Below are 14,073 nucleotides of genomic sequence, written 5' to 3'. Positions count from 1 at the left end.
CATTTATTTAATAACAAATTTCTTCAATTTTTCCTTCACAGTCTATTTTGCTATATTACATTACTTGTTAAGTTTTCTACTTCGAGTTTTCCACTACATTTATGTCAACAACTGCGTTGTCGTCAGTTTAGGAAAATTGCACGACTGTACCGGTGTTTACTCGTAGAATGCTTTATGTATAGTACTAAGATTTAGTTATTTATACACTTAATGTCACTGTATTATCTGTTAGCTGCTGTGCTTCTCTATGTGTAAATGTATTGTTTCAGACTGCCGAATCTTTTCTTAAATCAGCTAATCTAACCAAACGCTATTTCATAACGTGAATACGTTTACAAATCCATTGCACAAAAATATGTAAAAAAATAACGTAATATAACGTAAAAAAATATGGCGAATAAACAATTATATAAAAACAACTTTTCATTTGTTTAAAACTTTTGAGAGTACAATTAACAATGTATTCACGTTCCTATAAAAAAATTACCTACTATTTATCTAAAACTTAACCTATCCAAATTGAATACAATTCCGAATGGCGGTGTCTAAAGGCAGATTTGTGAGTTCTTTAAAGATTTTCTCGTGTTCCCAGGATGCTCCATATCGGGGCCCGAGGGCTGCAACCTCTTCATTTACCACTTACCGCAAGAGTTTGGGGACACTGAACTGATGCAGATGTTCCTCCCGTTCGGCAACGTGATTAGCAGCAAGGTGTTCATTGATCGCGCCACCAATCAGAGCAAATGTTTTGGTACGTTAAATATTATTGTACATAATTATATACGCTTTTAGCATACAATGCTTAATAACAATATCCTCATTCACGTGTATTAAAAAAGATTCTACCAGTGATATTAAAAAATAAACGTTTGATAACCATTATTAGCTAATCTAGGTTTTTCAACTTTACAGGCTTTGTCTCTTTCGACAACCCAACGTCCGCCCAAGCGGCCATTCAAGCGATGAACGGCTTTCAAATTGGCATGAAACGACTAAAGGTCCAGCTGAAGCGGCCAAAGGACGCTAACCGGCCTTATTAACCCCTAACACCGTCCCCGCGTGCGTTCCAGGCGCCCAGGTGCGATATACTTGTTTATTATCTTATCAATATAATCACTCAGGAATTGATTACCTTTGAAGCATTAATATTTTCATAGCCCAGTCGTCAATTTGAAAATAAATATAGTATCTGTACTATATGTCACTAAAATGAATTTAACGATACAAATACATAATAGAACTTTCGTTTCAGAAGGCTGCCTGGAAATTACTTTCGCCCGCGGTGCGCTTGTATGAGAAATTTCCGGAATTCCAAGGAATTTAATAATTATTAATTGTATAGTAAATATCATTAACTAAATTACTTACCTAAAGAAATATGCAAGCCCTCGCGGCGAGTATACTATATTAGTTAAAGTAATTATCGAAAAACGCGTAGGAAAGCTTCATTCTTATCATTATCGATTAATCATTAAATTACTCTATTATATTATTATATATACAATTTATTAACTTTCATTAAATTATTATTATTAAATGACACGTTATAAAAATTTTGTCATTCGTAATCATAGGTACTTCTACTTCTAAGTACTTAATGTTTAACTGAAAAACTTTTAACATAAATTTATTACTAGTTATTTGCTTGAACTAAGCCAAACTGAATTTATTAAGTAAGTTGAGAGTAAGAAGAATGTATTTTAATTATTGTATATTGCATATTGTAATTTCGGGGTGGGGTGAACATCTTTGGATACATTGTTGTTTCATTTTTAGAGTAGATGGCGCTGGTAGTCTTGGCGCGATTCGTTCTACATTCATTTCGTTAGCCGTAGACTTGTTCTCGTATTCATGAATGTATCTTGAAGAGTTACTACTTGGACCCTTGTATTGATCTCGTTGTTAACAGAGATATAATAGAGATATAAATAAATCGGCCACGCTACATTCACTTCGCAACGCAAGGGACGTTGATGAATACGAATTTTAAACAAAGGTATTGCCCGCACCCCGAGCTCGCGGATACTGTTGCCTCCCCATCGTACACTTACATAATATAAGAACTGCGATATATATCACTATCGGAGTATATTGTCCTATATTTTGTTAAATTTTATTGGTGTGCGTGATTGTAAGCTATTAGCTGAGCTGGACCATTTCGATGAGCTACGTTAAGTTTAGCTAATTTTTGAAGGTGTAATCAGGTTGTTTGAAAGATGCGTAAAACGTACAGACGTCTGTTCCATAAGGAATAGACTACTAACTATGTATAATATGAATATGTTATATCATTTCTATTATTGGTCTCTTTGAAACAATCTAGCATTGCGTGGTTTGAAATGTACATAGCATATCGAATATTTATTTTGTTTGTTTTCTCAATTTAATGATGTCAGTAGCTTCGCTCCGAGCGGCCAGCTCAGCGTCCATGGGTTACCTACATGTTAGTAAATTTATATGAACACAATATTGTTGACATTAAAGTGAATGTTCATATAACGCCGTGTACAAAGCCAAGTGCACTTCATCATTACCGAATACTTAAGGCCTTCATTTTGAAATATTATTTTGTTTGTTGTAAATTCCAAAATGGGCTGTGATATAAAAATATAATATCAAAATAATGGATTGTACAGGCCGTCTAAGCATATTAAATGTTACGCTCTACAACACTGCCCGCATACAACTCACTAGTACTAATCAAAATTATGTGGTGCAAACAACCAGCTGCTTTGCTTTCTACTATCTTAAATTCTGTAATAAAACCCCTCGATCCTTGGTCTATGGACTTTCACTCTTTAGTAAGTTCACTATAATCTTTCTAAATATCTTATGAAATATTACAGATTTTAAGATTCACTAAAATACAAAGTACCAAACATAGAAACATGGCCTAAGTGGCAGTTATGACAGATGTTGACAATAATTTGAATTGCTTAGAGTAGAATGGCGCGTCGAGACGTTACCGGTTATACCTAGAAGAGTTGTAGATAGTCTTCATTGTTTTAGTCCAATACCTTAGATTGGAAACGATTCTTGTGCGTGCCAAACTCTATAAATATCTACTGTTACACTAAAATATATGCCTTCAATATATAATACTAGGAAATTGTACAGATAAAAAATATATATGGTATGCGGGCGGTAGTCGCAGCAATGCGGTGTCAATTCTCTAAGAGCGTGCGTCCTCATAATATATTTATTTGGTGTGTGTGTCTATATAAACATAAATCTATACATGTTAAGGTGTAAGCAGTGGTATACGTCCGGGGAGTCGGCAGTGAGCGAAGCACATTACAAATACTAGTGTAATTTCTACAGAAAAATATAGATTCATAATCAAAACGTACCAATATAAAATTATAATAATGAAATACCTTAGATGATAATGCGTGCGCGCGGGCGGGTCCTGTACCCGGTGTGCCGTTGTATTTAAACAACAGCTTTAAAAACATCGGTCAAAAATGTATGTGCCATTTACTTAGAAGCGTATTGAGCGTAAATTGGCGTAAACGTTTTTGGCATAAATAAATCTATTTTTATAAAGAGTGTCTTGGAGCATAATATTTTTGACGTGGAATGAGGGAGAACTGGTGTTCTCCTTTTGTCGCGCCAGAATCATCTTTCACGGCTTCATATTATTAATACACTATTTATAAAAATAACCAAATCTCCTTTGATCTACACCTAACACGGAGTTAAATGTAGAAACGCATAGGAATTTTGCATATTATTTACGAGTTGCAAGAATGCTTTTAATTTTTTAGAGAAAAATATGCACTAAGTTTAAATTTTCATTTCAGTACTCCCCTACCTGTTTTAAAGTCACAGCTGAAAATCTCCGTCCGCTTAACAATATAATCCGCAGAATATTAGGCAAAACATTTCTACATTTCACTCCTAAAATTGACGGTTCAAAGGAAGCGTGACCTCACACAGAAAATATAATTTTTAGTCATACATTGTTATATGTTGAATAGCATAATATTATTGTTAAGTCTACACAAGGGCGACCAGCAATGCTTATATTTTATGTCTAGAGCACTCACAGCTAATGACTATTTGAATGAATTGTGTTGTTTTAGCGTAAGAAAGTCAGAAATATAGATAAAATATCTACAGAGTTGAAGAAATTGTAATGACTTGTAATGTTAATTTCTGTGTGCTTACCGCGTGCGGTCGCGATCACTTGGCCGCCGCCCGCCTCTAGTCAAATATTACTCTCACCACAAGACATAGAATTTTATATTTACACAAATAATTATATTATATTAATATAGTATTCTAGTTTTAGGCGTTTAATTTATTAATAAGCCGCATACGTTGAGACGATATGAAAGTACCGCTATCGTTCAAAGCGTAGGTAGGTACCTAGTTTCCTGGCAATTTAGATTCGTGCAATATTGTTAAGCTTTTTAAATTCTTTATCTTTCTTAATTTTCTTATTAAGTTTTTTAATTTATGTTATTAATTCGAACAATTAGTCGACTTGGTCACGTTTGCGGAAGAAAGGAACTTCATTCAATATTTTATTTGAGCCATTTTACACGCAACGACAAAGTCGTAGATCAAGCTGCCGGCGACTTTGTCACAGAACACTAATGCGTTAGTACGTCTCTTGTTACGTGCAGAGAGCACTTTATTACGGAAGGAGATGAAGTTTGAGTGTTCAAAATATGATCTGTGACGAAATTATGAACATTTTTGGTGTTGTGGCACCATCAGGAAATATACGCAGTGGCTTCGTACTCCTTACAAGTGAGGTTGCATTATCAAAATTATTCATATTTTCGCTTAAGAAACATATTGTTTACAAATTTTGAGGCTAATGCAAGCTTGGGTCGAAGGCGGAAAGCAGCGCTGACAGCAGCGGAGGGCGGCGGTGGACGCACAATTGCAGTTGTGTCGCCCCGTACGCTATTAGGTTACAGAATAAATCGATGCCAAAGCGGAACACGTATACTTAGTACATATATATGGAATAACGATTATATCACCTCGTGGGTAATGTAGACGTAACGCGCTCGATACCTTCACGCGCATTGCGGGGAAGGTCGGGCGGCTAATATTATACTTGTGTATATCTTTATACTGATTAAATTTTAAAAATCCCTAATAATATTGCAATGAAGCAAAATGTTTCTATAGATTAAATATCCTCTCTGAATGTATAAACAATCGCCCACAAAGTGATTCTAGGATACAGGGTATGCTTTGCAATTATTTAAATGTATCTAAATGTTTCTCATGTAGGCAGATTTTGCCGACAATTCTAAACCTTTCCTTCTTCGTTCACTGACTGTTTTTGCAGCCATGTCTGGTCACCCAAAGAGGTCTACTAACCTCTTCAGGCAATGAAAGGAGTCAGAGGATGATGATCGATGAAGGATGTTTTCGTCGTACATCGGCCTCCCGGCGGCGGCGCCCGCGCCGCTTCACTTTCGGGTCCACTGTAGTCTGTCGCGAACTTTTTATACTCTCTCATCACTATTCTAGCGTAACTATTTTCATATCTCATCACTTTTGCTATTTAAATAAAGTAGCTTCGCCTCCTTGTTTATTACTAGCTCGGCACTATCATAATCTTCATCCTTGAAATTCTTAACTTATGTATCCTCATTCACTTGTCACCTTAGTCACCACTGTTATGATCGACACATATTTGCCGTTGCAGTGTTCTATGTTTGAATTTAACAGAAGAATGTGCCAATCAGATCGCGGCATCGTATTAATATAATATTTATATAAATTAAAATGCAAAGAATGCAAGTGCAGCACTGCAGTCTTATTGATTTCATAAATAACAAAATAGGACACTTTATATCACACCCGCGACGGCAAGTTTTGTTGCATCGATCTAATACATCTTAGTATTACGAAATCGAATTTGATTGTAAACTATTTAACTTCTAAAATTTTATAAAATATTTATATCGTTCGCAAATTACTTCGTCGTAGCGCTCGCGTAGCCTTGATAGTTGGAACATTCTAGTTTGGAGGAATTGTAAACGATTTGTGAATTGAAAGAATATTTAGGCGAATAGGTAGTCCACCGGGCGGTGCCATGCGACACGGGCCGCGGCGGCGCGCCTCCGTGTCCATGCCTCATTCAGCGCGCATCGCCCCGTGCTAGTTAGTAAGGTGATTGCCAATATTCAATCAGGAATAAACAAATATTAGATTTTGAAATTATTAAGCATATGATTATATATCTATTTATATTATAAAGATATGGAGAGATGCGCATAGTGCTTATATGAATTGTAGATCCTAGTATGAAACAAAAAGATCTAGTCATATCTCCTTCGTTTATTTATTTTTTCTATGGCTTAGCATAGTTTAGCTTCAAGCACTATTTTACTTAATTGATTTATCGGTATACTTTAGATTTGCATCCAAATTTTAATGTATCTTTATTTTTAACAATGCATTATAAATTTAGATAGTTAAAGAGTCGGATGAATGTCCTCACTTAACATAATGTGTGTATTTGTTACTTCATCTGCTACATTGAAATATTTTGAGGAAATGGTTCTAAGGTATCTGTAAAAACGCCTAATAATCCTTACAAAAGTTCTAGAATAAATGTTTTTGATAAGTTATCCAGAATATTGTTTAGAGTTACATTTGATTCTTTATCTGTAGATTTTAATACGGTTTACGATTTATATTACGGTGTAGTACGGTAGTTCATGGATAATGGATGGAAGTTCCGATTGGATGAGTAAGAATTTAAAGTACCTTAGTGGCAATTAAATATAATGAGACGTTTATGTTTTAGCTCTGCCAACGTCTGCCTCTGACGATACTCTGAGCCTTGACGAGTGATGTAGAGTCAACAATTAGAAATAATGCGCCGTCCGTAAAACACAACTTTTGAAACTGCTGTGTACAAACCCATTTAATTAAATAAAGAGAGCATGCACATATTTATTATAAGCTTACTAAACCTAATTGAAGTATAGGAACCCTGGACACCTAAATAATTTTCATTATTATTTTAGACCTCGCTTGTAATTTTAATTACAACGGTAACAGAAATGAAACAAATGACATTTTTGTTTTTTTTGACTTAACTAAAATTTAATTTAAATATCCTAATTTTCTTATAACTTTTTCATGATATTGTTTCCAAGCAATTTCTTAAGAAAAAAATCTTTTGAAAATATGATCTTTTCGTTAAGATTTTACTTGTGTTACGCTTTTAAAAATGAAAAATAGGATTTATAAATGGAAAGTTCATAGTTCCAAATGTATATAACATATTGACGTCATATCTAACTTAGGAGCTTACTAGCGTTTTGCCCCGAGGCCAACTCGGGCGGGTGACAGGGTGTCGCTGTGTTAATGCTAAGGGATTTATTATCATTCACTGAATATAGAAAATGTTCAGAGTTCAAACGGCTGAGCATGTCTTACTGCTATAGAGCTCAAGCTAGGTTAAATAAAATGTATTAAAAAACTCAAATTTTAGGCGTCATTCTGATAGTAAAGATAGTGAAAGAAAAAATTATATTGCAATATAAATTTCATACAATGGTAATTGAGTAAACGATACACATCTGATATAAAATTGATGAGATAATATCGTTCGGTTTTCTCTCAGAATGGACACCTACAATTATTGCACTCAAAAGTTCCCTAACTCGACAATACGCTAAAAATTACTTCTAAAAATAAATTTTACCGTGTTTTTACTAATTTTCCTTTCATAGCCATACTCAGTCGTTTGTACATCTAGGAAAGATACAAAAGATTTCAGTATATAGGGACAGAGTTCTTTAAATCAAATGTGTGCACGCCACTTTGGTCTTTGTACAGAATCTTATTCAGATCACGTTCGCTTGCACAGTTTGATATTCACAATGGACGTCCCACACATTGTTCTGGATAACTTATGTTGGAATAGTTTAGGAGTAACGAGCCTGCTCTGTCACGTTTTCGCTCTATATTACACTTTAAACTAGAAATTTTATACAAATCTATCTACATTTGATTATAGACCTTCACGTAACTTTACTGATATTTGATATGTTAGTAAAAGGGAACGTTGGCACAGAGCAGCGCCTGCTTACGAATAGCTTAGCAAAGGGATACCTCTACAGGTGTCTGTGATATACGCTTGTAAAGATCGTCCATTGAGCCCTTATATATACCACTATCTCCCATAACCGTTCCGTTTTGCTCGATTACATAAAATAATTTAATATTAAGGCAAAAATTGTACATTTGACGTCTTACTAGAGTGTATTTTGCACTCAAAGTAATTTTTTCAATTTAATTATAGTACACGATGGTTAGCGATGTACGTAAGGAAATTGTAAAATCGTTTTAAAAATTCCAGATAGCCGCTTCAGTCAAAACGCTGTTTCTTTAAAATTATATAATTTTATATACCATAGATTTGCTACAATGTAAACATAAGAGATTAAAATAGAACAGCGTTACGCGAATTGTTAATTGAATATCTATGTGTGGTTTTTGTCACTTGTAAAATATGAATGGAATAAATATTAAATATTATAAATAATGATGATATTGTTTGATGTCAACAAATCAGAACTATATCTATATGTATTAAGTTTTAAACTTCCAATACTACATCACTTCTACTGGAATCAGCTTATCCTATTTTAATCTAAGAATTATGTACATTATTTTATTAACGTGGGTAAATTAAAGTTGTTAAATTAGTCTAATTTAATGCGATTCACACGCGGCAAAGAACCTAACTTTGTAATGAGTACAAACCGTCTCTCCGATTTCTTGAATTATAATTAAACAGATGTACAAAGAAATTGTTTAAATATTATTGAAGAAGTCCGACAGTAGGCATATATTAGCTAGTTGCTCGCTTGTTCCGTTTCCAATTACAAATTTGACAAATGTTGTTATTTTACATAAGAAATTAAATTCTGATCAACGGCCATGTTGAAATGCGGCCAATCGTACCTTATTGTTAAGTATTTGTTATATTTGTACTTGGAAACTAAATACAATTATGTAACATATAAAAAGAGGTGTCACTAAACTTCCTGCCGCATTGTATTATGAAATGATACACCAAAAAATAGGTTATGACAGCTGTCGAATTTGCACAAACAACCGCTATTTAGCGATCCTTTAAAAATTCACTAAACACGACATGTAAATTGGATGGCAGTATTTCGACCCAAAAAAATATATGATTAATTTATAATGACTTACATATTCATTATCGACAGAGGTGATTTTCAATAATTCTGCTATTTCGAAAGAGATTATCAAATGTTTTGTGATTATGTCAAATATGGCGCCAAAAAAATTTTGATACAGACGTACAAAAAAAAATATTGTGGTCAAAATGCCAAATCCAATCTATACATCTTTTATATGTGGAGCGCACAAACAAAAAAAACCAAAGTTACCAGCAGTGCATTTGATAGCTAGGCTGTTCTAATGAATCATATATAATTATATTGTTATATTTCGCCAAAGTTTGTAATGTAAGAGAGTTAACTTATTTGGAGCGTCGCTAGGGAATTCATTTATATTTATTTTATTAGTTTAGCAAAATACTGTAGCTAATCGACTGTAATAGAAAACCACGTTTTTATAAAACTAATACAATAATTGTTTGCCTACTCTGCATGTCTCGTTTAGTTAACCTATTTATTGATTATCGAGTTATGTATATGGCTGAAATATTTCAAAACTAAATTACTATTCAATTATTTATTATTATTATTATACACTTATTACGTTTAGTATGCTAGAAATATGAGGAAGGATAATAAATAATTTTAATTATATTAGGTATGAGTTTTATTTTATCCTGTCTATATTTATAAAAATATGTAATCTTTAAAAAAATATTAACCATGGTTTACGGATACAAGATAATTTGAAAACCAAAAAAAAATATATTTTTTTATAAACGAAAATTTATAGAAAAGTTTTATGTAATGTTTTTTTTTATTATTATATTATCTCTTGGATATGACTTCTTCCAAATATCCGTACAAGTTTGCTCGAGGGACATCTTGCTCACAAAACTGTAGAATATGTTGATACAATTCACCTAAACAAATCACATATAATGCTTTAAAGTCATTCAATAAAACGAAAAATATAAATTTAGTATTGGTCATATGTATTCTTTCGTATGAGAAATCTTATAGCTTTTGATATTGAAAATATTTTTGGTGTTCTAAATGACAGTGAACGATAGAAAAAGTAGTTTTGTGATTTAAAATTTTACATATCAATCGAATAATATTTCTATTCTAATAATATTCTAATAATATTGTATATTATTCTATATTTTTATTCTAATAATATTTCTATTATATAAAGAGAAAAATACTTACCAACAGTTACATTATTTCTGACCAAAAAATTATACATATTTATTAAATCGTTCTTCAGTTCTGTATCACCAAAAGTGAAATATGCCATCGATGTTTCAGAAAGTGCGCACGCCATTAGTTGCAATAAAGATTTTAAGCGAGCTGACCCACCAAAAGCCCCACAACCCCAATTTCCTGTTGCTATAGTTTTTCTATTTGCGGGAAATGAAAAACCAGTGTACGCCTGAAATATTATGATAGGAGTGTTGTAATTTACAATTAAAGATTATCAATTTTTAGTTATTCAAATTTTAATTAATCAGAAATAATTTTTAAATGTAAATGTCATGTTTCTATAACCATAATCGATTAATCTATCGAATCGATATGTGCTCTAAATTTCGAATGTCGATAAAATGTATATTAGCGTTATATTACATTATACCTACATATTTTGCAGTTCAATAATAAATTTAACTTAATTATTTGCATAATCTGAATGAAGTTAAATAAAAAAAACTTCTACTAAAATTACACATTGAATACCTACCTTATTTAGTTCTCTGTCCACCATTTCCTTCGTATACTGCTCATCTGGTTTGGGGAATCTTCGGGCGTCTAAAGCTAAAATGGCACATTCTCTTCTGCCCCATAAATCCTTTTGAATATTATCCTTAAAGTCTGAAGCCCATTTGAAAGACATACTATATCCCGTATGTGTGCTAAAACGTTCTGTACCTGTGTCATATTTTTCATATAAGTTTTATGTTGTTATTTATTTATTTCTCTTTTTTAATAAAAATTAATATATTTCAATTAATTTGTATATTTCTTACCTAATATCATGATGGCTTCAGTGGGAGACATTACTTCAGTGAACAATAGTGACACAATCAATTCAGGATTTGATACAAATCTTATTTCCTCTTGTACCGCGCCTCGGCGGAGAACACCACCACCGATATATCTTAAAATAAAATATTGTATTTTTGCAAAGTCCCCTTAATATTTAGGGTTAGTTTTATTTAAATCGATTGGAAAATAAAAACTTTCAATGCATAATTGCATTGCATAATTTGGGACAATATTGCTACTAGTTAAGTATTTAATTCAATTAGCTGAAACTCTAGTTTTTAAAGTATGGATGTTATTTATTACATCACGAGAAAATAAACAATTTTACGGTACAAGCGGGGAAAACTGCGGGCGAATCACCAATTTAGTATAAATTTCCTGCTTACTTATTAGCAAAATCCACTTGAATACATCCTTCTGCATCTTCTATAAGCGCTTCAGAATCTACATACAAGGGCACTTCTAATATATTTACTAAGCTATTGCCCCAATCTGGACAACTTTCTATTGGAACGTATCGGCGGGAAACAGTTACAACACCATTTGGTGTTTCTAAAAATAACAGAAATAAAGATATAATTTTTTTAGTATTCATTATAATTCATTTATTTTATTACTTTTACGATATAATAAAAACTATTTATATTTGAATTGGTAACGAATTTACTGTCAAAGGTTTTAAAAAGTTAAATACCTGAAGAAACGCGCTTAAAGTAATGGCAAATACATTTCAATTTCTCCATTACTTTGGGACCACCACCATCAAAGAGACTGTAAAACGAAAAAAGATATTGAAATTACTTATATTTTTAAATAGTTATTAATTAAAAATTCCGGACACAAAAAGATCTAAGGTTAAACTTACGAATTAAAATTAACCGGTGGATATGTTTTGTACTCTGAATCCCTTCTTTTATTATTTCTTTCCGGGAACGTACAGAAGAAAGCGTTCGCAAGTAGACTGGCTAATTGATGTTGCGTGAAAGATATCGATTTATTTTGACCTTGTCTACAATAAAATTAATAAGGAATTAAGTGAAATTTATTAATTTAAAAATGTTTTTAGCCCTTAGGCAATATGAATTTTTAATTTAAATATTTACTTCATGTTGACATCGATCACGTAAGCTTTAACAGAATATCGTTATACTTACTTGAGCAAAGGTATAGGTGATTGAATTAATTCTGGTAACGATAATACAAGTCTTACTATGCCCGGCATAGTTTCTTCGAAAAAAATTTTGCTTTCGTCTTCATTCCAATACTAAAACACAAATGATTTTTTTTCGTATACTAATTTGTACAAATATACCAACATTTTTATTCTTACGAGTTGACGTACTTTCAAATATAAAATATGGTGAGTATAATGTTGTCTCACCAGGAAACAAGAGTTAGAATAAATATAATACTTAATAACATGGTGCGGGATTTGAACTCTTTTTATTTCCCACGCTATGAAATGTCCTGCCCACATCAATATCTAACAATTTACTATTCAAATATTTTGCGATTATTCAAACTTATAACAAAACAAATATAGACATTAAAATGTAGCTAATTAAAAAACCTCATTGAAGAATTTGTGAAGCGCCTTAAACTTCCATATCTCCTTAAAATCTGTCTGGTATGTTACTACGACGTCCAGAAAGTCTTGGCTGCTTTTAATTTTCTTCGATAACGCGAAAACTATTAAATCCCATTTCTTTTTCTTTTCTCCATCGAGGCCCTAAATAATTTTAAAATATTATATTTGATGACTTTAAACTGTTATAGCAAATATTTTCATTTTTTATTTATTTATTAATTTTCTTATTATATCAAGAAGAAGAAGGCTTAGGGCTGACTGCTTAATTCAAAATATCTTAAAATAATTTCAAATACTTACTTCTTACTAAAGAGGTACTTACTTCTAAATAAACATTATATTCAGAACATGGCAACTTGACGTGGTCGTTATCCCATTTATCTTCACCTATAGTAGGTTTATAATGCCCTTTGTTGTCATTATTGGTAGATATTTCATATAATACAGCATGGTTTTCTCCAGGTTGTACTGAAGAAAAGTGCGGGTATGTTGTTTTTAACATAATATTATTTGATCTAAAAATAATGTGATAAAAAACAACATTTAAAATTATGACAGTAAAATACAATATGAAGCTTGATTTATATTGGAAATATAGATTTTTATTTAAAAATTAAAATATTGACTAAGTTTAGACTAGCTACTACTTTTTCTGATATTCCTAAAATAAAATCGTTATATCAATAATTTATGGTTTATTTTACATAAGTTATCTACCTCTTAGTGTCTATATAATCTGTAAATCAAAACTTAACCTTACTTCAAAATTGTCAAAATAAAATAAACAAATTGTATATTTATAGTTAAGTTTATGTAATAATAATTAATTTTATTACTATTTTAACCATTTTCAAATATAAATAAAACTGAATATTTCAAGGTATTAACAATAAAACTTTTCCAAAGTAATTTTCTTAGAATAAAACTATTTGTATAATTGATGCTTACCTGCTTTACTTTTATAATTACTGTATCTGCAGTAAAAATCGAAGTACAAACTATAAAACTATTTACATGCCCCTATTACTTATAGGTTCTTATTATTTAATTTAAGCTTAGAAGTTAGAATAAAAAAAGACGTCTTTCCTTGTGGAATGAAATCAGTAATGTGTTAAGATAAATATTGCGAAATAGTTTTTATACTTTTTTTATTAAGGTTCTAATCAATTAAAACTGTTATAGCTAATATTTATTGTTATAATTAGTAGTAAGCGTAGTATATGATAACGATAATAGTAGAAAAAAAAATAACCACAACTTGAAACCACAATTTATTAATATAAATATAATACTTATTGAAAG

The 14,073-nt window shown here is 31.6% G+C and overlaps 2 protein-coding genes across 4 annotated transcripts in view; one reads left to right on the top strand and one right to left on the bottom strand.

Annotated features, from left to right (window-relative positions):
• bru3 (CUGBP Elav-like family member bruno 3) overlaps positions 1-9,794 on the top strand; it is a 516,795-nt gene extending 507,001 nt beyond the window's left edge. For 2 of the 3 annotated variants that reach the window (XM_085203135.1, XM_085203137.1), the window contains 3 exons: positions 575-751; positions 913-1,078; positions 1,253-9,794. In XM_085203135.1, coding sequence (XP_085059261.1) covers positions 575-751; positions 913-1,040 — 305 coding nt within the window. In that variant the 3' untranslated portion in view covers positions 1,041-1,078; positions 1,253-9,794. The remainder of the gene's footprint in view (positions 1-574; positions 752-912; positions 1,079-1,252) is intronic. The other variant, XM_085203136.1, reaches the window with a different exon arrangement.
• LOC146529021 (poly(ADP-ribose) glycohydrolase-like) lies at positions 9,789-14,008 on the bottom strand. The gene is made up of 11 exons (XM_085203134.1): positions 13,720-14,008; positions 13,094-13,286; positions 12,754-12,912; positions 12,338-12,447; positions 12,049-12,192; positions 11,878-11,954; positions 11,570-11,735; positions 11,165-11,295; positions 10,879-11,066; positions 10,350-10,572; positions 9,789-10,060 (listed from the first exon to the last, which is right to left on the bottom strand). Exons 2-11 carry the CDS (start codon positions 13,271-13,273, stop codon positions 9,966-9,968), a joined length of 1,473 nt encoding a protein of 490 aa, XP_085059260.1. The 5' UTR covers positions 13,274-13,286; positions 13,720-14,008; the 3' UTR covers positions 9,789-9,965.
• Between the last annotated feature and the right edge of the window lie 65 nt (positions 14,009-14,073).

This window comes from Heliconius melpomene, chromosome 19, assembly GCF_056956725.1.
Source record: "Heliconius melpomene rosina isolate 202511_hmr_F chromosome 19, ASM5695672v1, whole genome shotgun sequence".
NCBI lineage: Eukaryota > Metazoa > Arthropoda > Insecta > Lepidoptera > Nymphalidae > Heliconius > Heliconius melpomene.
Note: the sequence above shows the minus strand (reverse complement) of the source record. Positions and strands in the feature narration are given on the sequence as shown.

Bases quoted from the DNA above. Each gene is read 5' to 3' on its own strand.
- LOC146529021 (XM_085203134.1), bottom strand. From the start codon at position 13,273: ATGTTAAAAACAACATACCCGCACTTTTCTTCAGTACAACCTGGAGAA. The intron at 11,296-11,569 runs GTAAGCAGGAAA...TTTTATTTTAAG, and splicing joins CAAGTGGATTTTGCTAATAA to ATATATCGGTGGTGGTGTTC. The intron at 10,061-10,349 runs GTAAGTATTTTT...TGATTTGTTTAG, and splicing joins CAGAAATAATGTAACTGTTG to GTGAATTGTATCAACATATT.